General features: G+C 50.5%; 1 protein-coding gene across 1 annotated transcript; it reads left to right on the top strand.

Annotated features, from left to right (window-relative positions):
• Nucleotides 1–27,546, top strand: Zmat5 (zinc finger matrin-type 5). The gene is made up of 6 exons (XM_055624217.1): nt 1–60; nt 14,351–14,505; nt 19,529–19,591; nt 21,169–21,249; nt 22,204–22,315; nt 27,200–27,546. Exons 2-6 carry the CDS (start codon nt 14,379–14,381, stop codon nt 27,327–27,329), a joined length of 513 nt encoding a protein of 170 aa, XP_055480192.1. The 5' UTR covers nt 1–60; nt 14,351–14,378; the 3' UTR covers nt 27,330–27,546.
• Nucleotides 27,547–27,616: the final 70 nt, after the last annotated feature.

Genomic DNA, 27,616 nt, shown 5'->3' with positions numbered 1-27,616 from the left:
GCAGAGCGCGACGCGAGGACACAAGAGGAGGAGCCAGGAGCCGTCTAGCCACCAAGCCAGGTATCTTTGGCGAGACGTCCGGGCTGAGTTATAGGTTTCTTTCCCTCCCAGGTTCTTGCTGTCTTCTTTTACTGCCATGGTGGGGAGTAGATAAAGAGGCGAGGGGACCTGGGCTTCCTTGGCTTAACCTCGCCCCTGTGCCTCGTCTCCTGTATTTGGAGGTAGCAAAAGCCGGGTCCTGGAGATCTAACCCGTCAGCAACGCCTCGGGGCTGGGGAAAAGTGGCTTTGCCCTTGCTTCCTGTTCACTTCTCGTAGGCTTTAAAGCCAAGAACCCTGACTTCGGAGGCGGGCGGTCTGGTTGTAAAAGGCATCCTACAAATGCTTTCCTGAGGACCCTCTCTGGGTCTTGAGCTGGTCCCCAGGAGATGAGAGGTCCCAGCCCTCGTGACGTTATCCGGCGATGGTGTGTGGGCGATGGGATGGCCCAGGGCTTCTGGAAACTAGTCTTGTAGTGGAGAAAAGTGAATGCGTGGACAGATTGGTGGTGCTCTTGAAGCTTAACGGAGGACTGAATATGTAGAGTAGTAGGGTAAACGCGATGATGTTTGTGCAAAGTTTTAGAGGCAGTTGCTTCTAAAGCGCTGCTTCTCAAGCACCCCTGAGAAAGCGTAGAGTGGATCCTGAAGAGGTAGTCCGAAGTCACCTCTAGTCTGGCCTTGTAACCTGTGGCAAGTTGTTTAGCTTTTCCTAATTGCACTAGGGAGTCACTGAAGGGTTTTAAGCTGGAATGTGACAAGATCTAATTTACATCTTAACGTTTATAGAGGAATGTTAAATCAGAGCATAAGTATTCTGGCAAGAGATGACATCCAAAGACCTTCTAGATCTGTGTGATCCGGCTTGAATACAAACACGCCTTTAATCCAGGAGATAGTGGCAAGCAGATCTGAGTTCAAGGCCAGCCTGGTATAGAACATGTTTCAGGTAAAGAAAAGCTTAGGTCCAGTCATGGCGATACATGCCTTTAATCCCAAACAATGAAGGTAAAGATAGTTTGTAGAAAGAAGCACCCATATTTGAAAGTGATGTCTAATTGAGTGGCAGAAAAAGTGATGAATCAGAGGAGATTTGACAGACTAGGATGCACTCAAGGAAAAGAGAGAGAAAAGGGAAACTACATAAGAGGCAAAGTAGAAAGATAGAGAGGAGGAGGCAGTTTTACAGAAAGAGGTTAAAGAGAGAACAAGCTAGACCCAGGTGAAGACAGAATGAGCCAGAGAATGAGGAGACAGAAGATTAGAAAAGATTGCTGGAGTTAATTTGAGGCCAAGCAGAGCAATTCAGAGGCTGAGAGAAAAGCCAGATTGAATAAGTCAGCTAGGAGAGGAGTTTGAACCAGAACAGCTGGGTTGAACCAGCCAGCCAGAGCTCAGTAAGAATAAGAAAGGGTGAGCTTATTAAGCATTAAGTCCCAGAGGCTGAAAACATTCTAGGCCTGGGTTAGATTTTAGGGAAGCGAGAAGCTTCCAGGACTAGGCCTAGGTTCACACTAAGCCTCCAAGACAACAATTTTCTGACTTCTTGGTAGAACATAGACCAAAGAAGGGAAATTACAGAGAAAGATATTATAGAATAGAGTGGATTAGAATATGGTGAGATTTGAAATGCATTTTGGGAAGTAGGAGACAGCAAGCTAGCAGATGTGTGCAAAAAAAGGAATTAAGAGTTAGGCTCCATTGTGTTTGCCTGTAGTCTCAGCACTCTGGAAGCAGAGGCAGGTGAAGATCTGAGTTCAAGGCTAACCTGGTTTACATATTTCAGGACAGCCAGAGCTAAGCAGAGTGTCCTCAGAAACAAAGCAAACAAACAAATAAAAAAGAACTAACATCTAGGGGTAAGTCAAGGTTTGACTTCAGGGTCTAAATGGTTTTGTTTGTTTGAAGACAAGGTTTCATGCTCTGGCTGGCCTGAAACTGGCTACATTAACTAGCCTGACTTTGAACTGATGATACTCCCATCTCGGATGTCTCAGGAAGGCTGAAATGTAGACATGTACTACTAAGCCTGGCCTGTATGTGTGCTTTAAAGGTTTATTTTTCGTTATTTTAAATTATGCATGTGTATAGGGTGGGTGAAGGAGTCGGTATGTGCTCCTGAATGGCAATGCCCACAAAATCCAGAAGAAGGTATGAGATCCCTTGGAGTTGGAGGTGGTTGTGAGCTATCAAATGTGCATGCCAGGAACCAACCATCAGACTATAATTCTGAGGTTTAGAGGACTGGTCTGAGACGGGGATAGGGACTGCCAACTGGACATTATGGCACAGGACTATGATCCCAGCACTTGGGAGGTGGAGGCAGGAAGAGCAGACATTCGAAGTTATCCTTGGTGACACAGTGTGTGAGACCAGCCTGGACTATATGAGCCTCTTTTTGTTTAATTAATTAATTGATTGATTGATTAATCAATTAAGTAAACCCAGGACTGATTTCTGGGCCTAGCTCTCCTTTTAACAATATGTGATCTTGATCAGTCCTGACTTCCTACTTTAAATAATCTGTAAAGATCAACAGTCTGATTAGGGACCAAAAGAGGAAGTGGACTCAGGAAAGTTTACTGAGAGTAGTTACTCTCAGTGTGGGTATTTGCTACCTGCAAAGCAAAGCAGCCTGCAGATTCTTCGGGCCGTAAGTGGTAAGCCCACGGGGAAAGACTTCTAAAGTTTTGTCAGTAATTTCTAACTGTTAGGATTCATCACAGCAGCAAAATTACAGTTATGAAGTGGCAATGAAAATAATGTCATGGTTGGGGGTCACCACAACATGAGGAACTGTATTAAAGGGTGGCGGCATTAGGAAAGTTGAGAACCCCTGAATAGGGTCTTTCTAATAGCCATGGCTGTCCTAGAACTCACTCTGTAGACCAGGTTGGCCTCAGCTTCCAGAGACCCGTCTGCTTCTGCCTCCCTGTTGCTATAATTAAAGGTATGAACTATCATGCCCAGCTTTAATTTTATTTATTTAATATTTCAAGTTAAATTTTTAGGGTACTGGAGAGATGGCTCAGCAGTTAAGACCCTGGGCTGCTCTTCCAGAGCACCTGGGTTCAGTTCTCAGCACCCACATGGCCACTCACAGCTGTCTGTAACCTCAGTTCCAGGGGGTCTGACACCCTCACACAGATGTAACTTGCAGGCAAAATACCAATGCAGATAAAATAAATTTTTTTAAAAATATAAAACTTTTTTTAAAATTTTTTTAGTAAAAATTTTAAATGCTGGGCATGGTGGCACATCCCTTCAATCCCAGTAATTAAACAGCAGAGGAGGTATATCACTGTGAGCTTGAGGCTAACCTGAGCTACATAACACTAATAACTTCTAGACCAGTCAGAAGGACATCGTGAGACCTTGTCTTAATTTTTGTTTTGTTTTTAAGGCAGGAGGTGGTGGCACACGCCTTTTGGGAGGCAGAGGCAGGCGGATCTCTGAGTTCAAGGCCAGTCTGTTCTACAGAGTGAGTTCCAGGACAGCCAGGGCTACACAGAGAAACTCTGTCTCTGGGAAAATAAAAAATTGTTTTTTAATGTAATTGTTGAGCCAGGAATAGTGGTGCTTAGCTGTAATCCCAGCACTCTGGGAGGCTAAAGCAGAAATACTGAAAGTTTGAGGCCAGCCCTAGGCTATGGAGTGAGACTGTGTCTCAGTGGGGGAAAAAAAGTCTTTAATATTCTACACAAAAACTTAGGAAAATAAGAAAAACAACCCTAACTTTTTTTTTTATTAATGTTGGAACTCAAATTGAACAAACTAAATTCCTCTAGACACTCAGCACTACTTACAGTTTAATTACAGTTCCCTCAAACATTTAACTCCATTTATAATTTTAATATATTTGGTTTTCTTTTTAAGTACTTGGGATGCATAACTTAACAAGCTCAATTTCCCCAAGGATACTTAGATACTAGAAAATTTAATTAATTAAATTTATACTGAATTTACATTTCTTGCAAACAATTCAACAGTTTTTAAAATTGATTGTGCATAGGCATGGAATTTATAAATACATTTCCATACAAACTTGTTATGTACATTGACCCCTTCCCTTTCCTGTTATTTCCAAACATTCCCGCAGATAGTCTTGCTCCTCCCTTCATCCCTTATATACGTATGTAATTTTTATGTATATGTATACAATCTAGGATCTAACAGATGGAATATGATAATTGTTTTCTGAGTCTGACTCACCTTCCTTAATGTGATGCTATCTGACTGCATCCATTTTCCAGAAATGACATGATTTTGTTCTTTATAGTTCGGTAAAATTCCATTATCTATGTATGTCCTGTTTTCTTAATCCATTTGCCTGTTGATGGACACCTAGACCAATCCCATAACTTGGCTGTTAAATAGGGCGGCAGGCCACATATGTGCAGGTTTCTGTGGTGTGTTGATCTAAGTCATTCGGCTATTACCCAAGAGTGGTGTGGCTGAGTGAACGCAAACTTTGTGTTGGTGTTCTGAGGGCCCCTCACACTGATTTCCACAGTGGCTGGACTCATAGACACGTCTACCAGCAGTGTACCCGGAAGGGCTTATTTCTGGAAGCACCCTCACCAGCATTTTTTTTCCCCCTGGGACAGGGTTTCTCTGTGGAGCCCTGGCTGTCCTGGACTGGCTTTGTAGACCAGGCTGGCCTCTAACTCACAGAGCTCTACCGACTCTGCCTCCCAAGTGCTGGGATTGCAGGTGCGCTTCACGGCGCCTGGCCTGTTTATTGTTTTCTTAATGCTAGTTGTTCTGATGGGTGAGGTGGAACTGTGCGTGCTTTTGTTGTTTGGAGGAAGGGTCTCCTCTCTGTGGAGCCCTGGCTGTCCAGGCACCCACTCTGTAGACCAGGCTGGCCTCGAACTCACAGAGATCCACCTGCCTCTGCCTTGAGAGTGCTGGGATCAAAGGCGTGCGCCACCACCACTGCCTGACTGGCCTTAGATGTTAAATCAGAATCGCAGTGACCATCTGTCAGATATTTAGTGTGTATATATATATATATATATATATATATATATATATATATTTTTTTTTTTTTTTTTTTTTTTTTTTTTTAATATTAAGAATGTTTTTCAATACCCGATCATACAGGTTTGTGTTATGTTTTGAGACATGGTCTGGCTGTTTAGTCCAGGCTGGCCTGGGAAGTGGAGAGCCTCCTAACCTCAGCTACCTGAATGCTGTGGTTACTGAGTATGTCCCATAGTGCCTACTTTTACAGGGACTATTCACAGGGTCAGGATGAGCACAGTGAGTCTGATTTACTCTCCCTACTTTGTTTGAATTTTAAGCTCTTGGGCTATGAAAAGAACTTATTCAGTTCAAATGTTTCTTCCCATTCTACAAATTGCGCTCTGTATTGAATTAGAGCTACTCCTTCAGGGAGCTGAGGTGTCGATGTCAGTCTCATTCTGACTGGCGCTCACGTCGGCAGCCTGGGTTTAGCCAGCATGCTCCCAGCAAGGCTGCCTTCGGGATGTAGGGTGGAGTTTAGTCTCTGGGCTCTGTCTTTACAGGGGCCTACACTCACTAGTTAAAATACAGATCTCCGGGTCACTTCCCAGAACTGCTAAGTCAGGATGCCTGAAACTTGGTCCAGGATACAGTTTTGAACAGGGACACTACTAGTTTTACCCGGAGCTGCTGCCCTCGCCGAGTACTTGCACCTGTTCTGCACCCTGGAGGCTTTGTTTCTCTGTCTTTCCTCCTTGGTGGGGGACTGTTTATGGTATGTGTGTGTGGTGTGTGTATATGTGGTGTGGTGTGTCACGTTTGTGGTGTGTGTGTGTGTGTGTGTGTGTGTGTGTGTGTGTTGTTTGTGATGTGTGTGTGGTTTGTGGTGTGTGAGATACATGTTTGAGCACATGCCTAGGCACATCTGTGGAGGCCAGAGGCCAACTTTGTGGAGTTCTGTTCTCTTTATGTGGATTCTGGTGATTGAACTAGGGTCGTCAGGCTTTTATGAAATCGCCTTTTCCCAGTAAGCCATGTCACCAGCCCAAGACTTCATTTTCAGCATGGGTCTCATGTGGGATCTGTAGACATTTTGAGTAGAACTGATCTAAGGAGGGTTGGTATGATGGACACGTGGTGCAGAGCAGGGTGGGCAAGCAAGAGGGGCCTTGCCTACAAGTGAGGACATGAGATCTGACGTACGCAGCGAAGTCAGTGATGGCGGAAGGAGGCAGGGCAAGCGTGGTTTAGAGTCCAGTATCTAGTTCAGGAGCCTCCTTCAGACTATTTTTGTCTCTCCTGTTTGGAGGCTCCAGCCTCCTGAGACCTGTAACCATCTGATGAAAAACTCTGCGCAGCTCATGGTCCCTGGAGCTCAGAACCAGGTGCAGCCAACCTTGGGTTGCTAGGCCAGGTCTGGTTAGAATCAGGTTTGCCTTGGCACTCACCAACAGGAGCCAAAGGAAATGTTTATTCTGTCCCTTTTAACTCCTATCCGAGCTGATTGATCCAGGTGAGCAAAGTTCTTGCAACCATCTCTAGCAGCCTCCTAAGGGGTATGGGGGAAGAGTAAAATTTATCTTTGTCTGACAGATCTAAACCCAGAGCCTCGCTTGTGCCAAATAAATACCCTGCTGCTGAGCTGCATCTCAGTTCCTACTTACAGCACAGTTGTTTAAAGATTTGTGTGTGTAGCCGGGCAGTGGCAGCACACGCCTTAATGCCAGCACTCAGGAGGCAGAGGCAGGCTGATCTCTGAGTCTAAGGTCAGCCTGGTCTACAAAGTAAGTTCCAGGACAGCCAGGGCTGCACAAAGAAACCCTGTCTTGAAAGCCCCTCCCCTAAAAACGATGTGTGTGTACCACATATATGCCTGGTATTGGTGGAGGTCAGAAGAGGATATTGGACTCCATGGAGAAAGGGATTGTTGTGAGAGACCGTGTGGGTGCTGGGAACTGAACTCTCGCCCTCTGCAAGAGCAACAAGTGCTGTAAACCACTGAGCCATGTCTCCAGTCCCAGTCCTCTTTGGGGGACAGGTTCTCACTATGAAGTCATGACTGACCTAGAACTTGCAATGTCTGCCAGTCTGGCCTCAAACTCACGAAAGTCTGCCTCTGTGCTGGGATTAAAGGCACAAGCGCAATCTGCTCAGTCCCGACTTTTTGAAGAGAGTGCTTTTGATTTTAAAGGTTTAAAACAACCTACATTAAATATATTGTTACTAGAATAGCAAAATGCAAAGTAAAAACTAAAACATGTAATTCCTGAGCCAGGGATGACCACACTGACTGTGTGTGTTCTAGTCTTTCTAGTCTTTCTAGTATTCTGTCTGTTCTAGTCTTTGTACATGTGTAGTGGAGGAGGAGTCTTTCTTTTTTTAAGATTTCTTTAATTTTATCTGCATTGGTGTTTTGTCTGTGTGTATGTCTGTGTGAAGGTGTCAGATCCCCTGGAACTAGTTGTGAGCTGCTGTGTGGGTGCTGGGAATTGAACTCTGGTCCTCTAGAAGAGCAGCAACCGCTGAGCCATGTCTCCATCCCAGAGGGATGTTCTTTTGCCTTGAGAAATGCTATCCTGTTGCGTGTATGGTTGTGATGATAAATCATTTTCCATTTAACAGTCGAGTGAACATTTGGCCAAGAATTTCCTTTGACTGTATTTGTGTTTTTGTTGTTTTTTTTTGAGACAAGGTCTTGTGTATCCCAGGCTGACCTCAAATTCATTATGTAGCCAAGGTCAGATTTGAACTCCTGATCCTCTTGTCTCCACCTGCTGTGCTGGGGTTATAGGGACGAATGACCCCGGACCTAGGATCGTTTGTGTTTTGTGAGGTGGTGAAATGCTGGGATAGAGTGGTCCTCTTCCCTCAGTCCCTGTCAAGTGACTGGTACTAACCATTGAACTGTGGCTCTCGTCACGCCCTGTCCCTGCTACTTCCAACAGTGCTCTCTCTACGGACTGTTTAGGGACCAAAATGAGGGCGATGGCAGAGCCGTCACACCGGTCTTTGTGAAGTCCGCCCTCCATGGAACTCTGGGCAGCCGGCTTGGCATGTTCTAGCAGTGGGCTCTACCAGATGTTCCTCGTGTTGAACAGTCATATTTTAGTATCAGGATCAGCGTGTTGCAGTCACAAAGTGCCTGGGAAACCAGGTATAGCCCACACCTTTACCCCAGCACTCAGGAGGCAAAGGCAAGCAGATCTCTGAGTTCCAGGCCACCCGCGCTTCACGGTGAGAGCCTGTCTCAAGACAAACAGACACCCTGATGGGACCAAAAGTGCTTCAGATTTCAGAAAAGATGAGTCTGAAAGATGAGTTCGGCTTTCTGAACATCGTGTAAGTTTTCAATTTTGAGCATTTTAGATTTTCAGATCAGGTTGACCTGGACCCTGTGACTTTGCTGTCTTCTGTATCTTTTGGGAGAAATTCCCGGTTGGGTACATGTAGGCTTAGATTTTTCATGAAACCAGGGATGAAAGGAAATGTTCATCACATTTGGCTGGTGAACAATAAGGGATAAATGAGGAAATATGGTCCCTTAGGGTTGTGCAAGTATGAGTGGTAGGGGAATTCTGGCGATCTGCACTACCTAAAGGTGCTCCCACATACAGGCCCCCCTGCACTCTTGGGCGTTTCCTTTGGAACAGGGTCCTGAGCAGGTACCTGGGACCACCCCCACAAACCAGTTCTGATCCGATCAATTCTCAACAGCGGGCATGGCACCAGAAGACTGCTGTGCTCCTCGTGGGCGTGTGATGAAGCTAGGCCTTACTGTTTACCTGATTCTAGGGATGCCATAATTAGAAGAAATGAAAGGTGAGCTGGAGGGCAGCATGTGGCAAGCACAAGTCCGGGATAATTACAGTGTGCATACCAGCCCCGGCCAAGGCCAAGCTGTTGGTTTATTTTAGCCCTGTGCCAGAGCCACCTTTATCCCCAAGATGCACGTGGTGGGGGCAGCTATACGGATCAAGTGCAAATGTCTGCCCCTGTAGCCTCAGAGGGGCTGTGGGGAGGGGGCAATGGGCTCTAGAGTACTTTGCTCTAGGGTACTTTGGCTGTAGAGCCTCCAGCAGAGCATGGCAGTGAAGGGTCAGAAGATGAGGTATGGGGCTGTCAGTGTTACTGGCTCAGAGCCAACAGGGTAAGACTTTGTTAATATCACCAGCAATCATCATTGCCATTATTGTTAACGGCCAGCCATGAGCAGTTCCTGTGAACAGAACAGACCCCCACTCAAAGGCCCTCTGTGACGGTGAAATAAGAATGACATTCAGGGCTGGGGACATATAATAGAGCTCAGCTGTAGGGCAGTTGACTAGCGTGCACAAGGCCCTGTGTTCCATCTTCAAAACATTTTGGATACTGAAGCCATGGCTCAGTCTTTACAGTACTAACTGCTCTTCCAGAGGACCCAGGATCAGTTCCCAGCATCCACATGGTGGATCAAAGCCATCTGTAACTCCAGTTCCAGGGGACCCAACACTTTCTTCTGGCCTCTACATATATGCAGACAAAACACTCATGTATATAAGAATAAGAAGAAGGTTTCAAAAGTGAAAGTGAGGTGCCAGCATTCTGCAATCAAATGTGAAGCTGTTTCCCTTCCTCCACGCCTCTGTCCCTTTTCTTCCGTCTTGTACCTAAAGGAATGGAGATTGCTCATTCTTTGAGCCTGGAGGATTGAAGCCAGGTGCAGTGAGACAGGCAGGACAGGGTTAAGTTCTGTGGGCAGCTGCACAACAGAATGGTTCAGAGTTCTGCAAGAGTCGGATAGCCTGTGTGGTAGGGGCTGGCTGTAGTGAGAGATCTACCTGCTTGGCTTCTCCAAAAGGCCTGGCATCAACCAACGTGGAGGGAGGGCTTGGCTCTGCAAGCCACTCACTCATTATGTTGGCAGCATGTTCTTGGCAATTGGGAGCAATGGCGGGTTAGACAGAGTTCTCTGTCCTTGAGCCTGTGTTCTACAGGGGAAGAGGCCCACAGAGAATGAGCCTGCATGCAAAGTGAGGCATCGGGGTCCTGTGGCGCTATAGAGCTTGACTGACATTTTCAAAAAGCTGGGGAGGGGGGCGCACACCTTTAATCCCAGCACAGGAGGCAGAGGCAGGTGGGTCTCTTGAGTTCGAGGCCAGCCTGGTCTACAGTGCAGCCACGACTGTACAGAGAAACCGTGTCTCAAAACAAAAACAAAGTACTGAATATGTAATTTTTTTTTTTTTGCCATTCCCTAAACAATACAATAAAATGACTGTTTCCATAACATTTTCATTCACTAGGTATTATAAATACCCTAGAGATGATTTAAAATATACAGGAGGCTGTATGTAGGGTAGATGCAAATTCTGTGACATTTTATGTAAAGGATGAGCTGGGGGAGGTGATCTCCGTGAGGGTTCTGGAACCTGTCCCCTGTGGATGCCTCAGCAGCTCAGCTGTGGGACCCTGGTTTTATAGCTAAGGGCACGCTCAGTACGAGAGATAACTTTGCAGAGGTCATTAGCATTCGAATCTGCTGTGGGGTCCCAGAGTATGTCTCACTAGCTGAAGTACTGCTCTTTGGCCATGGGGAGCCAGCAAATAGTGGGGTAGCTGTGGACCTGGTCCCTGGGAGTGGGTTGTTGGTACCGTCTGCTCTGCGCAGGACCTGCTCGCACTGCTGAAGACGAGGATGAATCCTGGTGGAGAAGGGCGGCTTAGTCAGCGCCCCATGCTGCTGTGCGGGCCCCGTGCACAGACACTCCATCCGGCCGGCCGCCCGCCTCTGACAGTTCAGTGTCAAGGGACACCATGGTACAGGGTGGCTTTGTCCCAGATGCCTGGCTGTGGCATGGCTGTCTCTGCTTACAGTGTGGCTAGTAGCTTCTGCAGGCCGCCCCTTAATATTTGCCCAAGTCCTTGGCGGGAGGCAATTGCATCAGGAGCCTGGAACTTCTTGTCTGGGGAGGTCACCTTGCTAAAGGCCAGCTCCTGCCAAAGCCTGGCTTTGAGCCCCTGGCTGTGGGGACAAGCCTTGGAGAGAGGTGAAAAAGCACCGAACCTCTGCTGTTCTCCCTGGGCAGTGAAGGCTGTCGTGCAGCATGGGAGTCTGGTCTGTGGGGCTGAGGGTCACCTCTGCCTTTGTGCTATGGACTTCCGCAGCTCCCTGGTCCTCCTTAGCCCACTTGCCTTCCCTGGAATGTAACTTGACTAATTCCAGAGGTCACTTGAACACAGACATCCAGTTTCAGCAGGCCTGTAATAATGATAACATTGGTAGCCAGGCTCTTATGAGGGCCTGTATGGGCCTGGTGCTGTGTTCAGTGCAAACATGAATGCTGTTTGACACTCAGAGCCACCCATGGGCCACTCTTAACACCCCTACTTGCATAGGAGACAGAGTCAGAAGTCAAATGGCTGTTAAGATCAGAGCTAGAAAGCAGTAGCCTTGGATTTAAACTCTTGAGCCCAGCTCTTACCCCTTGCCCACGTGACCTTTCTAGAAACTAGACCAAGTGATAACAGGGTCTGGGACTCAGTGCCATCCTAACAGTGACAGTTGAGCGAATGGCACTATTGTGGGCACCTTCTCACCAGCAGACACTATTAGACCTACAGAGGTCCTTAGAGATGGATGGGCTGGTTTGACCTCCCTCGTGCCCCTGCACAGTGAGGCCCTGAGAGTGACAGCCCCAGCTCCACATGACACAGCTGTACGCCCATCTGGGGTAGCTGGAGGAGGGTGTGGGTAGGCACCCACGCCTCTTAGCTGAGGCTGGTAAAGGAAGTTTGCCACCACATATGTGTGCGTGAGGGAGGGCTCACATAACCCCCCCCGGGGGGGGGGGCTTATCTGGTTTCTAGGTTTCTAGTGTGGCTGAGCGAGCAGGCAGGCAGAGAGGCCTGTGGCCTGGATTTCCTAATGGGCTGGTGTCTGCAAACGCTGTGTGGAGGTTCCCTGTTCTGAAACCTGCTCTGTGCCCAGGGAGCTTCATAGTACCCCTCTAATCCTATTTCATAAGGAGGTTGTAATGCACACATTTGGGGCTTCAAAGGGCCGGCGCTGCATTGGGGGTGTGGTGAGTAACTAGGAAAGCATCAGTTTGATCTGTTGGAGACTTATATGGTTAGTAGAGCAGGCCTTCTGCCTGGGTTCTAACCCAGCTCATACCTTGTAGTGGTATGACCTTGTCTTAGTTGTTCACTTTTGGGGCTGCATGCCCTTGGCCTGAAGTGTCATGTTGTCCCTTGCAGGTCATGAAGAGGGTCACATGGGCCATGCATGTAAAGCTCTTGGCTCAGGACCATAGTTCCAATAATACTCTCCCTCCACACACACCCCTCCAGCCCTTGCTGCTAAGTGTGAGTGTTTGTTTCAGTTCAGTATCCTTTTCTCCGAGGTGTTGGGGGTTGAACCCACTGCCGCCTCAGCTAGGCACAGGCTTTGCCGCTGAGCCGCAGCCTAGCCTTAATATGCAAATGTGTATCAGCACCTTTCTCTACCTACTCCTGAAACAATAGCTGCTCATTCACGTCCACGGCCTCCTAGGCACACAGCACATAGACGCGGCAAGACGGGAGAGTGAGTGGCACAGGGCCACACAGCTGGTTTCCCTGAGGCCTGCGCGGCTTTGTCCAGCGCAGTCCGTTGCAGAGCCACTCCTGTCAGTCTCCCAGAGGGGCACCTTCCTCCGCCCCTCCTTTTCCCATTACTCTCCAGAGCCAGGCAGCTCCTTGGAGCTTCAAGTTTCGTGAATGGCTTGGTTAAGCACTCGGCCGTTAAGCGTTCATCTCTTACAATTTCAATCCAATTCCTATAAGTTTATTGGCAAGACGGGGTGCATTAGAGCTGCCAAATTTAATAGATCAAGTTCTCGTGTCTGGGATGCAGTTTCTCGGAAGTAGTGGGAGAAGAGAGGTTTTATACGTTTTCATTGGAATGACTAGCTGTTCCTGACCCCATTACAGCCCTGACTTAATGGCTGCCATCTCTGTGTGCCCACAGGAGCAACTTTCTCCACCAGCCTGCTTGGCTGCCTGAGCCATCAGGGCAATTGTTTGTCTCTGCTTCTTCCCCGTCCTTCCTCTCGAGGTGTGTTCCCCCATCTGTCTGCGCTGTGGATTGGCTCCCAGAGTGAGCCTTGTTTGCCAGGTGCCTGGCAGTCTGGGGCTTTGGCTGCTACTCCAGGCAGCTACCTTGTAGCCTCGGGGAAGTTATCTCCATCTTCCTCTAGCCTCCGCCTTTACAGGTCCCTCTGGATGGCTCCCAGTGGGCTGCAAGACCCTGACAGAATCACTGCCTACCTTGGGCTGCAAACTCCTGGCAAGGGAACAGTGGCTGAAGGGGCCTAAGACTGCAGAGTTCTTGTTTTCAGTCTGATGCGGCTGCCGGCTGGGAGCCTCTCCCCCACGATTCGGTAGTCTCCTCAGGAAGCTGGGAGCGCCTGCTGTGGAGCGCTCTGGCTTCCCTGATCACTGAGCTAGCTGTAGGAGGGGGACACTTGGCAACAGAATTTTTAGGGACCCGTATCTGCTTTCTGCTTACCAGCTGTGTGATGTTAGGCAAATCACTTCCTCTCTGAACCCCAGTTTTTCCCAAAGGGAACTCGGTGATTTATTAACTTACTCTGCAAATGCTTGATTGCCTACTCTGTTTCAAATACCATTTCGGTGCTGGGGCACCTGAGAAACAGCAGAATATACATGGATTTATATTCCTGTTGGAAAAGAAAAAGTAGCAACACACAATCCATTGCTTTGAAGGAGATGAGTGCCATGAGGAGAAGGAAAGCAAGAAGTGTGGAGAAGAAAGAGGGTCCTGTGTGCTCAGCTCCAGCGGCCCTGGTCGATCTTTGAGCAAAGATCAAAGAACCGAGTGCCCAGGTGTGACAGATATCTTCAAGACAGCATCCAGGCCCAGGGACAGCCAGTACAAACACAAGAAGGCAGCCAGCCGCATGCCTGGCATGTGGGAGGAGCAGAGGGATGGCCTAACCAGAGAGAACAAAGGAGGTCTGAGGTGTGGCAAGGACAGAGGAGGCCAGACAGAGTGGTGGTGATGATGATGGCGGTGATGGCACTCCAGCTGGTCCAATATTAGAATTACCCAGAAAAAAAGTAAATCGGCTAACCTGGGCCTCATACCCTGAAGTTGTAGCTGGGCTGGCTGGTGTTGGAGCCTGAACAGCAGACGTGTAAGGTTGCTCCCAGTGGTCAGCTCTGCAAACTCCACAGGAGGCAGGCCTACAAGGAAGCCTTGGACCAGGCCTGGCTCACAGTGCTCGGCTGATGGCGCCATGTTCAGAGCTTTGGCGCAATAATCTTTTCTTCAATGGCCTGACCAAGTACTTTGTGGCTTTGCAGGGGTCCCCAGCATTTGGTGGAGGTGGCCATGGGGAAGCGCTACTTCTGTGATTACTGTGACCGCTCCTTCCAGGACAACCTCCACAACCGGAAGAAGCACCTGAATGGGCTGCAGCACCTCAAAGCCAAGAAGGTGTGGTACGACATGTTCCGAGGTGGGTCCTTGCAGGCTCGGAGGCTGGCCCCTGACGCCTGCATCTTAGACAGGGACCACCTTAGGGACAGTCTGGGGGACCGATTGTTTTTCTTGCGTTTATGTTTGTTTTTATATGTGACGGTTTGCCCGCTGTATGTAAGCACACCATGTGTGCTCGGTGCCTGTGGAGGTCAGAGGAGGTGTCAAAAACTCCGCAGCTGGAGTGATGGATGCTTGTGAATTGTACCATGGAGGTGCTGCAGACTGAACCCAGGTCCTCTGCGAGAGCAACAAGTGCTCCTAACTGCTAAGTCATCTCTTTAGCTCTATTTAGTTACATGTGGCGTGCGTGCGTGCGTGCGTGCGTGCGTGCGTGCGTGCGTGCGTGTTTGTGCCGATTGTGAATGTACTGTATGTAGAGCTCAGAGAACAATGTAAGGTAATGCACACCTTTATTTCAAGTACTCAAGAGGCAAAGGTAGGTGGATCTCTATGAGTTTGAGGTGAGGCTAGCCTAGTCTACATAGTCTCAACCCTTGCATTAATATCATCTAGGAACCTTTAAAGAAAAAAATGCTGTTGAGGCTTAGTAGCTTGGAGGTGTTGCTTGGGAAACTGAGGCAAGAGGCTCACTCAAAGCCAGCAGCTTTTTGGTTTTTTTTTTTTAAACAGGATCTTACTCTAGCACAAGGTAACCTGAGCCTGGAACTCACTATGTAGCCCAGGCTGGCCTTGACCTTGCAGCAGCTCTCCTGCCTCGGCCTAGTGTAGGACCGCAGGCCTGAGTCACTAAGCCGGACATGTCCAGGAGTTTGAGGCCAGCCTAGGGAAACTGCAACGTCTATCTCAGTCAAAACAGCCTTGATCCCCGGACTCCATCTCCAGATGCAGGTTTCGGGGTGAGGGCTTGGGGCCAGCCATGTTGTTTGTTTGTTTGTTTGTTTTAAAGATAGTTTCACTGTGTAGCTGTCCTGGTACTCACAATGTAGACCAGGCTAGCCTATGGCTGGCCAGCTATGCTATCTTTAAATTTCACAGGTACTCCCCTATTTCAGGTGAGGAAAACAAGGCTCAGAGATTTGACAGAGGGAGAGTGGCCCACCAGGCTAGTATGTGGGGGGCGGGGGCAATGGCCGAGAGTGGGGGCAGCTTGGGAATTCACGAACAGTGGTGCTTCCAGAAACCTGGCATCGGGCTGACAAGACTTCCCGACCCCAGATCCAGTGGAGCTTATGCTCTGGCATCAGCTGGGCGGAGACCGTCTCGGCATCGACTCCTAATCTCAGGTCCTGCGTTCAGGCTGAGCAGCAGAAGTCTTTATATCACTTACAGAAAGGTGAAAAGGCAGACGCATGAGCCCCACCTCAGGGCTCCTTCAGGCACACACAGTCCTGTGAGCAGCTCTGCGAGGAAGGCCGGGTGTCCGGACGTCCCCACTGATAGGTGAAAACTTTAAATATAGACCACCCAGGGTTTCCAGGTGTTGGTGGCTGGGCTGGCACATGAACTCTTCCCCTTGAGCAGCCTCTCCTTGGCTTGTTCCACGCAGCTCTGCAGACTCTGAGAGGCAGTGTGTGTCAGCTGGTGCTGAGGCTTCACTCGGCACCGTTTTGTCCCTCAAGACAAGTCCATGAGCCCTCCAGCAACTGGTGTTCCTCGGGCCGTGGTCAGGGTGCGCACAGTCTGTAGACCAGCTGCCTGTCGGTCACCGACGACGTGACCCTGACTTTGCTGTATGTAAGCCAGATGTAACGGTGGTGCAGGGAGCGCGGTGACTAGCGCAGGCGGGTGTATTAAGAAGGAACGAGGTCTGTGTGCCCCGAAAGCAATGACCTCAGGCGCTTTGTCTCCTGAGCTCCTTTACGCAGCCATTGCTCAGTGAGAACTTAGTACTGGGCTTCACAGCCAGCCTTTGAAGTCAAGGGTGGGCAGAGCAGGGCCCTCCTCTCATGTAGTTGTATGAGTTACTTATTGTATGTATTTTTTTAATGTGTGTGTGTGTGTGTGTGTGTGTGTGTGTGTGTGTGTGTGTGTGTATGTGTAATGGCTTGCATGTGAAAGTCAGAGGACAGCTTGTGAGAATCAGTTTTTTTTCTACCTTGTGGGTTCTGGGTGTGGATTCAAGTCTTGCGACTGGGTAGCAAGCTGAGCTCTCTCTAGGGACCTGCACTCACGTAGGCGAGGTGTTGTGGGCAAAGTCCCTGCCTTGTTCTGGCTTCTGTGTTCTGCTGGCCCTGACCACACACCCCTGTGTCTGTTCTTCTACTGCCTTCCCACATCCAGACAGTCCCTGAATCTCAGAACTCAAGTTAGACAGCAAAGCCTCAGGGATGCCTTCCCATCCGCAGGGCCAGGCCAGGTCAGGTCATCTGGTGACACGGTCAACACTTACTGTAATGACATCCTTGTAGGATAGCGCAGCTGTGAGACTGGAAAGAAGGACAGGGTCTCACTCCATCTGCACTTAAATCCTCAGCCTGGCACAGTGCCTGGTACACAGGAAGGATGTGCTTAGTCAGGCTTTGAGAGATGAAGGGCTAAATGAGCAAACAAGCATGGGTGCCAGGGCAGCTGGGTATTTGGGAAGGTGAAGCTTGAAGACCTGATACTTCAGGTCACAAAGAGCACGCCACGTATCAGTAGAGGAGCAAGGCCCCTCTGTGGAGGGCCTGGGCTGCTGCACGTTCTCAATTTGGTGTCCTTCAGAGGCACTGAGGAATTTTTAGCAGTTATAATGGCTCTCCCTCTTGGAGGAATTAAAACAGAACTGGAAGGTGTGCATGTGTATAATCCCAGCACTCAGGAAGCTGAGGCAGGAGAATAAAGAGTTTGAGCTAGTCAGGGCAACACAGTGAGTTCAAGGCCAGCCACGGTTACACAGTAAGATCCTGTCCAAAGAGAGGGAAAAATATAAATGGAACCTGAGAACTGCACAAGGTGATGCAGGCTTGTAATCCCGGCCACTCAGGAGGCTGAAGCGGGAGGACCGTCAGTTCAAGGCCTCTCCAGCCCACAGAGAACCTGAGAGGAACAGAGTGATTGTCCATGTACTGCCATAGCTCCCACATGCATCTGGAGTGAGATGGGAGCAGAGACACCAGGCAGAGGCTGAGTAGCATGGAATTCTCCCACACTCAGACATCCACTCAGGGACCCTTGTCTGGGATCCAGGCTCAGCTCTACAGCCAGCCTCAGTGGTACTAGGCCCAGAAGGGTCCTGAGAAGTGGCCATTAGTGTCTGTAGTCTCAGCTGGACTGGACAGGTGGCTGGTTCTTCTACCGAGCCTCACACGGGAATAAATTCTCTGATAACCAGCTTTTATCCCAGAGGACTTCCTGCTCTGCTAGCCACTAGTTGCTCTGCAAGGAAGCATCCCCATGCACCGTCGCTTGCCCAGACACCTGAAAGTGGCCGTGTTGACAGAGCAGTGCGCCACAGTGCAGTCTAGGTGCTGCCACTTCCTGACCGAGTCCTCGGGAAGCTCATTCCCTGCCTCTACAGGGTGGAGCTGTTAGCACAGTACAGTAGGAAGGGGACGGCCATGGCTGCTTGGGAGTACTCTTGAGTGCTGGGAAAGAGTCTACCAAGCTTGTCCAAGCCCTGTGATTCTCAGGTACCAGCAGGACTGTGACCCGCCTCTCAAGGGCTCCCCATTCATTGTTCTGTTAAATTGCAGCTGGGAACTTTCTTCCTGTTACATGGGATAGTCCTGGGAAGACAGCAGCTTCCTGTGGCCATGTACAGCTGGGGTTTGAACAAGTATCCATCCCTCTCCTCTTGTCCAGAGAGGATAGAAGGGCCTCTGAGTTCAGGGATCACCCTTCCCTACCTTACTCAGATTTTTCATTTGTTTTGAAACACGATCTTGCTGGGTTGTGGTAGTATACACCTTTAAACCCAGCACTTAAGAGGCAGAGGTAGGGGAATCTCTGAGTCCAAGGCCATTGTGGTCTACAGAGTGAGTTCTAGGCCAGCCAGGGCTAAGAGAAATCCTGTCTTGATTTCTCAAAAAAAAAAAAAAAAAAAAAAAAAGAGAGAGAGGAAGAAGAAAGAAAAGGAAGAAGGAAGGAAGGAAGGAAGGAAGGAAGGAAGGAAGGAAGGAAGGAAGGAAGGAAAGGAAGGAAGGAAAGGAAGGAAGGAAGGAAGGAAGGAAGGAAGGAAGGGAGAGAAAGAGAGAGAGAAAACCTGCCTCTATGGCCTAAGTTGACCTTGAACTCTTACACTCCAGTATCACCCTTCCAAGTATCAAGGACTGTAGGTGTGCATCATGCCTGGCCTACTCACAGATTTTGGGTTGATTGAGAAGCACTCAAATTTAAAACCATAACTGTATGATGATTATAAAGGGAGGAGAAATTGGAAGCCAGTGTCCAGAATGATCTCTGGGAAGCCCTGTGCGGGGCAGTGTGTGGCTCTGAGTCCCCCCAGCTGCTGTCAGAAAAAATGAAGAGCAGGAATCTCAGCCTCGCTTCGGGAGCCATCCCCGGGCCCTGGCGGGGGAGGCGGGAAGGCAGCACAGTCCTGTGCATCAGGACTCTTCAGAAGTTTTTCGTGTTAAAATATCTTGTGCCACTTAGTAGCAGGGATACTTTGTTGTGTGGCTGTCACAGATGAAGACGGCCACTATATCACTAGGCGATAGATCAGCACTGAGCATGTGGCCTCCGAGGAGCAGAACCTGTGTGTGGGCTGTGACTGTCCTCAGGTGTGCAGGAAGTTAGGGAGACAGTACACAGAGGTCCTGTGGTGCTACATTTTTCAGATCAGCCTCCCCATCTGAACCCATTGGGCAGCCAACCTGAGCCTCTAGCTTGAAGCTGCCTTATGGTCTCAGCTGGTCCTGAGGGGTGTGAGGCATGGAGGTCACCTCAGCTTGGACCCCTTCATCCACCATCTCTACCCACAGTGGCCATCCCCAGCTTACACTCTCCTCCATGGGTGGAGAGGTCTCTTCTTTCCTTAGGACTGTATGCCACTGACATCATGCCCTCAAGGCTCCACCTCCTTGGTGGAGCCATCTAAGTCCAGCCTTCTCTTCCAGATGCAGCCGCCATCTTACTGGATGAACAGAACAAGCGACCCTGCAGGAAATTCCTGCTGACAGGTACGTGCTCTGCTCAGCTCTAGTCCTTACAGAAAAGCTACATCTTGTCTGGCCTACATGGCCCCTGTAGTGCCCCCTGCAGGGCCTGCCGCCATCCTTCTGAAGCACTTTGTAGTCTTGCCTTTAGCTGACTGGTCAGTTGAAGCATCTCTAGGACCTTCTCACCTGGGGGTCTCTCCAGGTGTAGAATATGATTTTATTGGCTGTCTTAGAATAAGAGGCCCTAGGGAACGTAAGCCAGGGAACACAACTGAGGTCATAGAGCAGCTGGTTAAGTTAGCTGGAGAGCCTGATCTTCTGCGCCCTCCTTCCCAGCAGGCAGAGCCAGAGATAGCTACAGCATCAGAACCATGCATGCTAGGTATTCCTTTGAGTGCTTAATACTCAGCCCATTAAAAAAAAAAAAAAAAAAAATGAGGATAGGACTGGCGTAATGGTGCTTGCCTATCGTCCTAGCACTTGGGAGGTGAAGGCAAGAGGGTTAAGAATTCAAGCTAGTGCCAGGTGAGCACATGCCTTTAATCCCAGCACTCAGGAGGCAGAGGCAGGCAGATCTCTGAGTTCGAGTCCAGCCTGGTCTACAGAGTGAGTTTCAGGGCATCCAAGGCTACACAGAGAAACCGTGTCTCAAAAAACAAAATAAAACAAAACAAACAATTACATATATATTATATCTACTTCAAAAAAGAAATAAAGGTATCATTAAGGGAAGCAAAGACACAGGATGGAAAGAAGTCAGAAGATCTTGAAATAACTAGCTCCGTGCCATTATTGAGGGTCTGTGTACTCTCCTAAGGGTTTGGCCCTGAGTTTCCTGGCAGTCAAAGCAAAGATGGAAACCACAGGATTCACATTGTGTATACAGGCGCTTACCCTGGGTCAGGCATTGCTGTTAGACTAGGGAAGCTGGGTAAATGGCCAGACTCTCCTCAGGAGACAGTGCTGCCTGACAAGTAGCCACCAGGCCTGCAGGTCAGGGCCCCCCACAGACTTGGCCTTGGTATGCGTGCGCTGCTGGTAGCTATTCTAGCTGAGGACACCACCAGCCTATAACTTTGAGGGAAGTACTGCAGATTCCTTGATGATAATGGGAAAGCCATGTAAACATTGACATCTCTTTGGCAGAGTTGCCCCCAAGGTCTCTGAGGAGCAGCCTAGCTGCTTGTGCAAGCTAAATGAGCAGGCCACACGCCAGCTAGGGATGCAGCATTGTAGTGGCCTTGGCTAGAACAGGCCGAGGATCTCTGGAATCAACATGTAGCTCTTTGAGCCCCACAGATGCGAGCCCGATGGCATGGACTAGCGAGAAGGATGAGCTGCTGGTGCCTGTGTGACCCAAGGCTGACAGGCTTCCGCTGGATGCTCACGGAGGCTCCCCGCAGGGCATCAGGAACTGGGCAGAGCAGCCCAGACTGGCACCTCAGGCTGCTGAGTCTCAGTAGGGCCAGAGAGAGTCTGCTTATTTGTCCCAGACTGGGGATGCTGCTCTAGATCCCAGAATCCCACCCTCGGGCTCTGAGAGCTGTCTGTCAGCTCACCCTCCTGACAGAGAGTGACCCTCTGTCTTCCCATTGCAGGCCACTGCGACTTTGGTTCCAACTGCAGATTTTCCCACATGTCGGAACAAGATCTACAGGAACTGAGCATCCAGGTGGAGGGTACGAAGGGGTGAATCAGGATTGAGGGGTGCGGATGGGCGAGGCTGTGGGACCAGGAGGCTGCTCTGTGTCACTCCACTTTCTCCCTTACTGGCATGTACTATGTGAGTAAGCCAGCTCTTGGCTGCACGCATGCTGTCAGGGAATAAATGGTTGGCTGACAGTGGAGGGAACACGGGCCACAGGCCTGGAGCAGAAGGCTGTGTTCAGTGGAAACAGGGCAGCTGACAGGCTAAGTGGCACTGGCTCTGCCACCTCCCTCGTAAGCTTGGCACATGGATGGACTCTGGGAGGCAATAATGACTGTGGAGATGAGTGAGATGACACCTGTGCAGTGTCAGTGTAGAGCCTGGACCTGAGGGAATGTGGATCCAGTTATACTGCCCCTGGCTCAAGACCCCATCCCACAGTGCTCAGAGCCTGACTCCCTGGCTCTCACCGAGCGTGTAGGAGTTCTTCCTATTCACTGCTTGTTTTTTAGTATAGCCAGCAGCATTTTTATAGGACACTGGATGAGGAGAAGAGCCAGGAAACTGAGGCTTGTTATCTTGCCTAGGGTCAGAGACCTGGCAGGTGCCAGGGCTGAGAGTCAACCCCATTCTACAGTCCGCATTGCCTCCTGCACCCTATTTGTAAACCCCTCTTGAGAGTGAAGCTCTGTCTTCATTGTCCTGCCTTCTAGCTCCCCAAGGCTTGGAGACAGCCAGCCTGTCTCCATTTGATGGAGAGCAAAGCAGGACTTAGATCCCTGGGTCACTGTGCACAGAGATGCTGGGGAACTGGTGGAATGAAAGGGACAGACCTGTGGCTCTGATCCTGACCTACTGGCCCGCTTCCTCTTGGCAGACCAGTATGTCATCCCAGAGCTTTCCCAGCACCTCTGCTCTGTGGAAGAGAGACTCAGGCCACGGGGGTTGTAGCCCTTACCCTTCCTTGTCGCTCTGTCCCCCACAGAGGAGAGGCGGGCCAGAGAATGGCCCGTGGAGACTGCTGAGCTTTCCGAGGTCCACCTGGAGGACTGGCTGGAGAAGAGAGCTAAAAGACTGAGCTCAGCTCCAAGTATCAGGTACAGGCCCCAGAGCTATCCCTCCCAACCTGTCCTCTGGGGAAACTGAGGCAGCCCTAGGAACTGCCCAGGTCCAGGGACCAAGCATGAAGCCCCACAACAGAGCTCCCTGGGAACAGATCCGACTCCCCACTTGGCCATGCTAAAGGTCAGGGCCCTGCCTGTGGCAGCTAAGCTCCCCATGTACCTGGGAGCTTAGGAGCTACTGTCCTCTGTAGGGCCCTATAGAAGCAGAAACTGAAAGCCACAGACACCGGTGGAAGAAGCAGAGCAGGGAGAGGACAACAAGGTCATTATCCTACCGCATCCCTGAGGACTCAGGATGCTCTGACATGGACGTCCCTCCCTTCTTCTCCCGAGAATGTGCTGAGACAAGGACTATTAAAGTATGGCTGTATGCTCTCCTCTCTTTGGAGAGTTAGGATGCAGCCCGTACTTCATGTCAGCAGACAGATGCACGGGGGTGAGGGTAGGAGCTTCTGTGGCCACATCGTATCGGCCAAAAACAAGGCCAGGGCTCCCTGAAGACAGAGGAGGAAGGAGGGCCAAGGCTGAGCTTGAAAGCTGTGTGTGGCTTTGTACACACTGCCCCTGATTTCCAGACTCCACATATCTCTATGCTGTGGCCTCGGGGGACAGTGGCTTGGCTATATGAAGGGTGTCTGTCAATCTGTGAAGTGAAGGCTTTCCTCCAGGCTCTGCCACAGGTAAAGGTTGAGTTTGTTTTCCCAGAGGGAAGGAGTTAGTACTGTACTTAAACTTTTCTTTACATTTATCTGGGACAAGGCATGCACAGACAGACATTGTGGTGCGCAGGCACAGTCAGAGGATGACTCTCAGGAGTCAGTTTCTCCCTTCCCACCACGTGGCTTCCAAAAGTGGCTCAACTGTTACGTGTATGGGGGTTTTGCCTGCATGTTCGCCTGTGCACCCTGTGCATGCAGAGCCTGTGGAGGCCAGAAGAGGGCAGCGGATCCTGTGGCACTGGAGTTCCCGATGGTTGTGTGCTGGCCATGTTGGGCTGGAAATCAAACCCTGATCATCTGCAAGAGCAGCAGCGCCCTTAACCTGTGCCCTGTGTCTGTACCCCCACTTTAAAAAGATATAGTACAGCCAGGCCTGGGGAGACACACCTTTAATCCCAGCACTTGGGAGGCAGAGGCCAGCCTGGTCTACGGTGAGAGTTCCAAGAGAGCCAGGGCTACACGGAGAAACCCTGTCTCAAATAGCAAACAAACAAATTTTATGCACACACACACATACACACAAACACACATACTACAGATACAGCTCAAATGGTATATGACACCCCTTTCTTCTGGACCCATTTAAAGGGATATAATTTTGAATACTGTCCGAGAATCTAGGCTTCCTTCAGCCATGTCAGAGGGTTCACGCTAGCCAGAGAGCCTCATGGTACTCATCCTGAGCCCACCATCAGGGAAAGCTCTCCAGGCTTTCCACTTGCTAACTGTGACGTATCGGCTGCCTACTCCACTGTTCTGCCTCAGCAGTCTCCTTCCCTGGGAGTGAGTGACAGCCCGGGCACCTGGGGCCAGTGAGAAGGGCTTAGCAGGGCCCTGTCTCCGGCCTTGGGTGAAAGTAAGTAGAGCTAGCATGTCCGAAGTCCCAGTCTGAGTACAGACAGACATGCCCAGCATGAATATGGGAGCTAGGAAACCGAGGATGAATGACTAGGCCAAGTCACTGCTGGAAGTGGCAGCCACACTTGGCTTGGCTTGGCGTTCGTGCTGTGCCCTGTGCAGGGTCCCAGGCATCTAGGCAGCCGGGCACACTGTTGTGTAACTCTGGAGTGTGCTGTTGACCATCAGGTACTCGTGTGCTTGGTGAGACACAAGGGCTGTGCGGCTTCGGCCCCCCTCTGTCACCACATTCTGGGCCGCCCCAGGGCCCACCAGCCCCAGGTCTGAACTCACAGCGGCAGTGACCAGGTCGGGAAGAGGCCTGCACCTGTGCCACCGTAGGTTCTTAGACGTCTGAATGCTGATTCCTGGGCCACTCTCCTTCTGGCCACTTCCCGGGAATTGCTTTTCTCTGTAACTGCCAGTCTCCACCTCACCACTGGCCTCCTGGGGGTTTCAAGCAAGATGACTTCCTTTCTGGGCAGAGCGAGCTTGTCTAGGAGTTGGTTGCCAGAAGAGAGAGGATAGTTTGCTCTGAGACGTGTCCCCATTCTGTTCCTATCCAGCTTTGTGCTCTGCCTCTGCATCTCTGGACTCACTGTGCCCTGTTCTGTCCCCATCCTGGAGAGGAGCCCTGTGGGAGATGTGTCCCCCTTTTCCCTTGGCTGTCCTCTGCAGCCTTCCTCCCCACATCACAGCCCCACTAGTTTTGAGAGGTATCTTGGCCCCAGGCCACCCCTCTGAAACCTCTCAATGCCCATTAGGAAGACCCCCAGATTGCAACTTGGTCCACAGGGACAGGGCCTGAGAGGCAGCCTACTACCCACCGCTAAACCTTGCTTGGGTCACACTGGACACTGTCCTCACCTCTTCTGGCAAAACCCTGCTCAGCTTGCAAGCTTTAGCAGAAAAAAAATGGTGGCCCGGGACACAGTGACTGTGAAGACACATTTAGGGGAGCAGGGACCCTAGCTGACTAATAACACCGAGGGTCCTTTTGGGGGCTCCCCCTTTCAGGTGTATGGTTTTTCCCCTGGGTAGCAGATGCTACCTGCTTTCCCAGCACCACTCAGACCTGGGGGCTCCAGCAGCCACAGGCAGGGAACCCCCAGGTAAGCCAGGCCGACTCCCCCTCTCAATGGGGGACACAGGCTTCCCAAAGGCTTAGCCTGTTGTCTCCTGCTCATTTCCTCCGCTTTGAGGGATCAGCCAAGAGCAGACAGCAGCCGCAGAAGGGAACCACTGGCCTCAGACCTCAGACAGACGCACAGACTAATCCCTGGCCGGCCAGGCGATGCTGTCCACGCTTCCTATTGTTGGTTCTTGTGATTGTGCCTTTATCCCTCTTAATCTCCCTCACGCACCCTTCTCTGGGCCAGCGCTCTGTCCTGCACATTCACCTCTGTAAGACCATTTCCTTTTGATAAGGACCAGGGCCGAGGACATGGAAGCTGCTGCCGCCCTTGTGCACAGATCAATCAGGCCATGGAGAGCATTGCACACCTATGACCCCTGGACCCTGCAGGAGTGGGCCTCTGAGGCTGGGTCCTGGACCGTGAGGACCCTTTTCCTGTTGGGAGCCTCAGCGACAGGACACTGGCTGAGCCCCTTTCTTAGAGGTCGGGTCTGAGGCTTAGGGGCAGGAATTCCTGGAGACCACCCACCCTGGGAGAGCCCCACCATTACTGTGGCCCCTCAGTCCCTTCAGCAGCTGTGCAAGTCTCTCCTCTCTCCTACACACAGGTTTCTTTGTGGCTGGTGGAGCTTATAACACACACGTGCGCACGCACACACACACACACACACGGCACCACAGATCAGCTGCTTTCTCCTTTCTGCACTTTGCAGCAGGTGCCAAGCCTCTGAACAGGGGGTGTCCCTGTCCCTGTCCTCAGTGGGAGTTTTGGAAGCTGCATTCAGGGCTCCCAGCAAGACCTCTACTCTCAGCACATCTGCTGTGCTTCATACCCTCAGGGAAGGCTGGATAGATGTGGCCAGGCAAAGTCTCAGGTGGTCCCCCTCATCACCTCAGGCCTGAGTCATGCCCAGACAGCTACCAGGCGGCTCCAGCCTTCTCTTCTGCAGAGGGCTGGCCACTTAGTACCTAAGATGGTCAGGGGTTGCCAGGCCAGCCCCTTTCCTGAAAGTTGAGGCAGAAGGAAGGGAGAGAGCAGGGGACAGCACGGATTGCTCTTTTCCCACTTGCTTCAAAGGCTTGTGTGCTTGTAAAACATTTCATGTGGCTAACCCCTCATCCTTCAGCCTCCCCTGAATAGTGAGGTTTGCTTGAGGACTGCAGGGTTTCTCTAAGTCACGGTGTCTCTTCTCATGGGAGCTCTTAGCCTGGCATGACTATTGTGTTAGGGGATGACCTCCTAGTGCCAGGCCTGGGGAACTGACGCCATCCTCTGAGAGACGCTAAGTGGCTTCGAAGAGCCTGGGCAGCAGTGCCCACCTGGGACATCAGGAGGTGGGCCTAGGTCGGCAGGGTCTGGGTGGGGCCCAGGGGCAGGCTGCCTGTGTGCTGCTCTGGACCTGGATAGTCCAGGTTGCACCCAAGGATCCGTCCTAAGGATCACTTCAGATGGGCCCTGAATTTAGGGGTGAATAGTAAGGAGGAGAGTGAGTATCGTAAGAAGTAAGGCTTTTTGTTCAAATTAGAATATTTTTTTGGTTTCAGAGGCTTGTGTGCTTGTAAAACTTTTGAAAAGTATGAAGAGGTTAAAACAAAACAAAACTCTACCCACACACAACTACCACTCAGAGAGAACCACCGCTAACATTTGCTGTGACTTCCAGGTTGTTTTTATGCATTTATATATGTTATATATTTTTAAACAAAAATAGTATCATGCTATATACATTATTTTATAAGCTGCTTTTTCTCCTTACTCATATAGTATATCTTTCCTCATCAGTGCATATAGGCCTTGGTTTTTACGCAGGCTGCATAGCATTCTCTGCTGTGGACGTGCATATACGTTTCATCAGTCCCCACAGGTGGACACTAAGGGTACTCCATATTGCCCAAGACCGTTCTTGTGGTCCAGTCTCTGCCTACAGCCCCCATCTTGGGCTCAGTTCTGAGGAGAGGTTTCTGGCTCTGAGGGTCCATGTCATCCAGGCTCTGCTTCCAGACGGGCCGTGCAGGTGGACGCCCTTTCCAGCAGCCAGTGTGGTGGGAGAGCAAGGTGGGTCTGTGAGGTGCTGCACTCTAACCCTCTACCTCTCTCCTCTCCAGGGCTGAACCCATCAGAACCACTGTCTTCCAGTACCCCGTGGGCTGGCCGCCCATGCAGGAGCTGCCCCCCTCCCTGCGGGCACCCCCACCTGGAGGATGGTCCTTACAGCCCAGAGTCCAGTGGGGCTGAGCTCTCCTCAACTCCCCTCCTGACCCCAACTGGCCACCTGTCAGTCAGAGTAAAGACAATTGCTCCACCTAGGAGGTAGAGCTGCCTTCCCGCTGTTCCCCCTGGGGCTTCTGAGACTAGGAGCTGGGGCTTCCCCCCCCCCCCCAGCCCTCAGGGCATATCTTGAGGAGACGGGTGAGAAACATCCAGATGTTTATAAAGAAAGTCTGTCCTCGTTGCTTGGGCTGCTTCTCTTGCCGGCTTCTCTTGCCGGCACTCGTGTTCTTGGCTCTGTCCTCCTGCCTCCG

Source organism: Psammomys obesus, unplaced genomic scaffold (assembly GCF_907164565.1).
Source record: "Psammomys obesus unplaced genomic scaffold, mPsaObe1.curated_primary_1811, whole genome shotgun sequence".
NCBI lineage: Eukaryota > Metazoa > Chordata > Mammalia > Rodentia > Muridae > Psammomys > Psammomys obesus.
The sequence above is the reverse complement of the archived record's forward strand: the minus strand, read 5'-3'. Positions and strand labels throughout refer to the sequence as shown.

Excerpts from the sequence above, each read along its gene's own strand:
- Zmat5 (XM_055624217.1), top strand. The coding sequence starts at position 14,379 with ATGGGGAAGCGCTACTTCTGTGATTACTGTGACCGCTCCTTCCAGGAC. Across the intron at positions 14,506-19,528 it reads GTGGTACGACATGTTCCGAG|ATGCAGCCGCCATCTTACTG; the intron begins GTGGGTCCTTGC and ends CTTCTCTTCCAG. Across the intron at positions 19,592-21,168 it reads CAGGAAATTCCTGCTGACAG|GCCACTGCGACTTTGGTTCC; the intron begins GTACGTGCTCTG and ends TTCCCATTGCAG.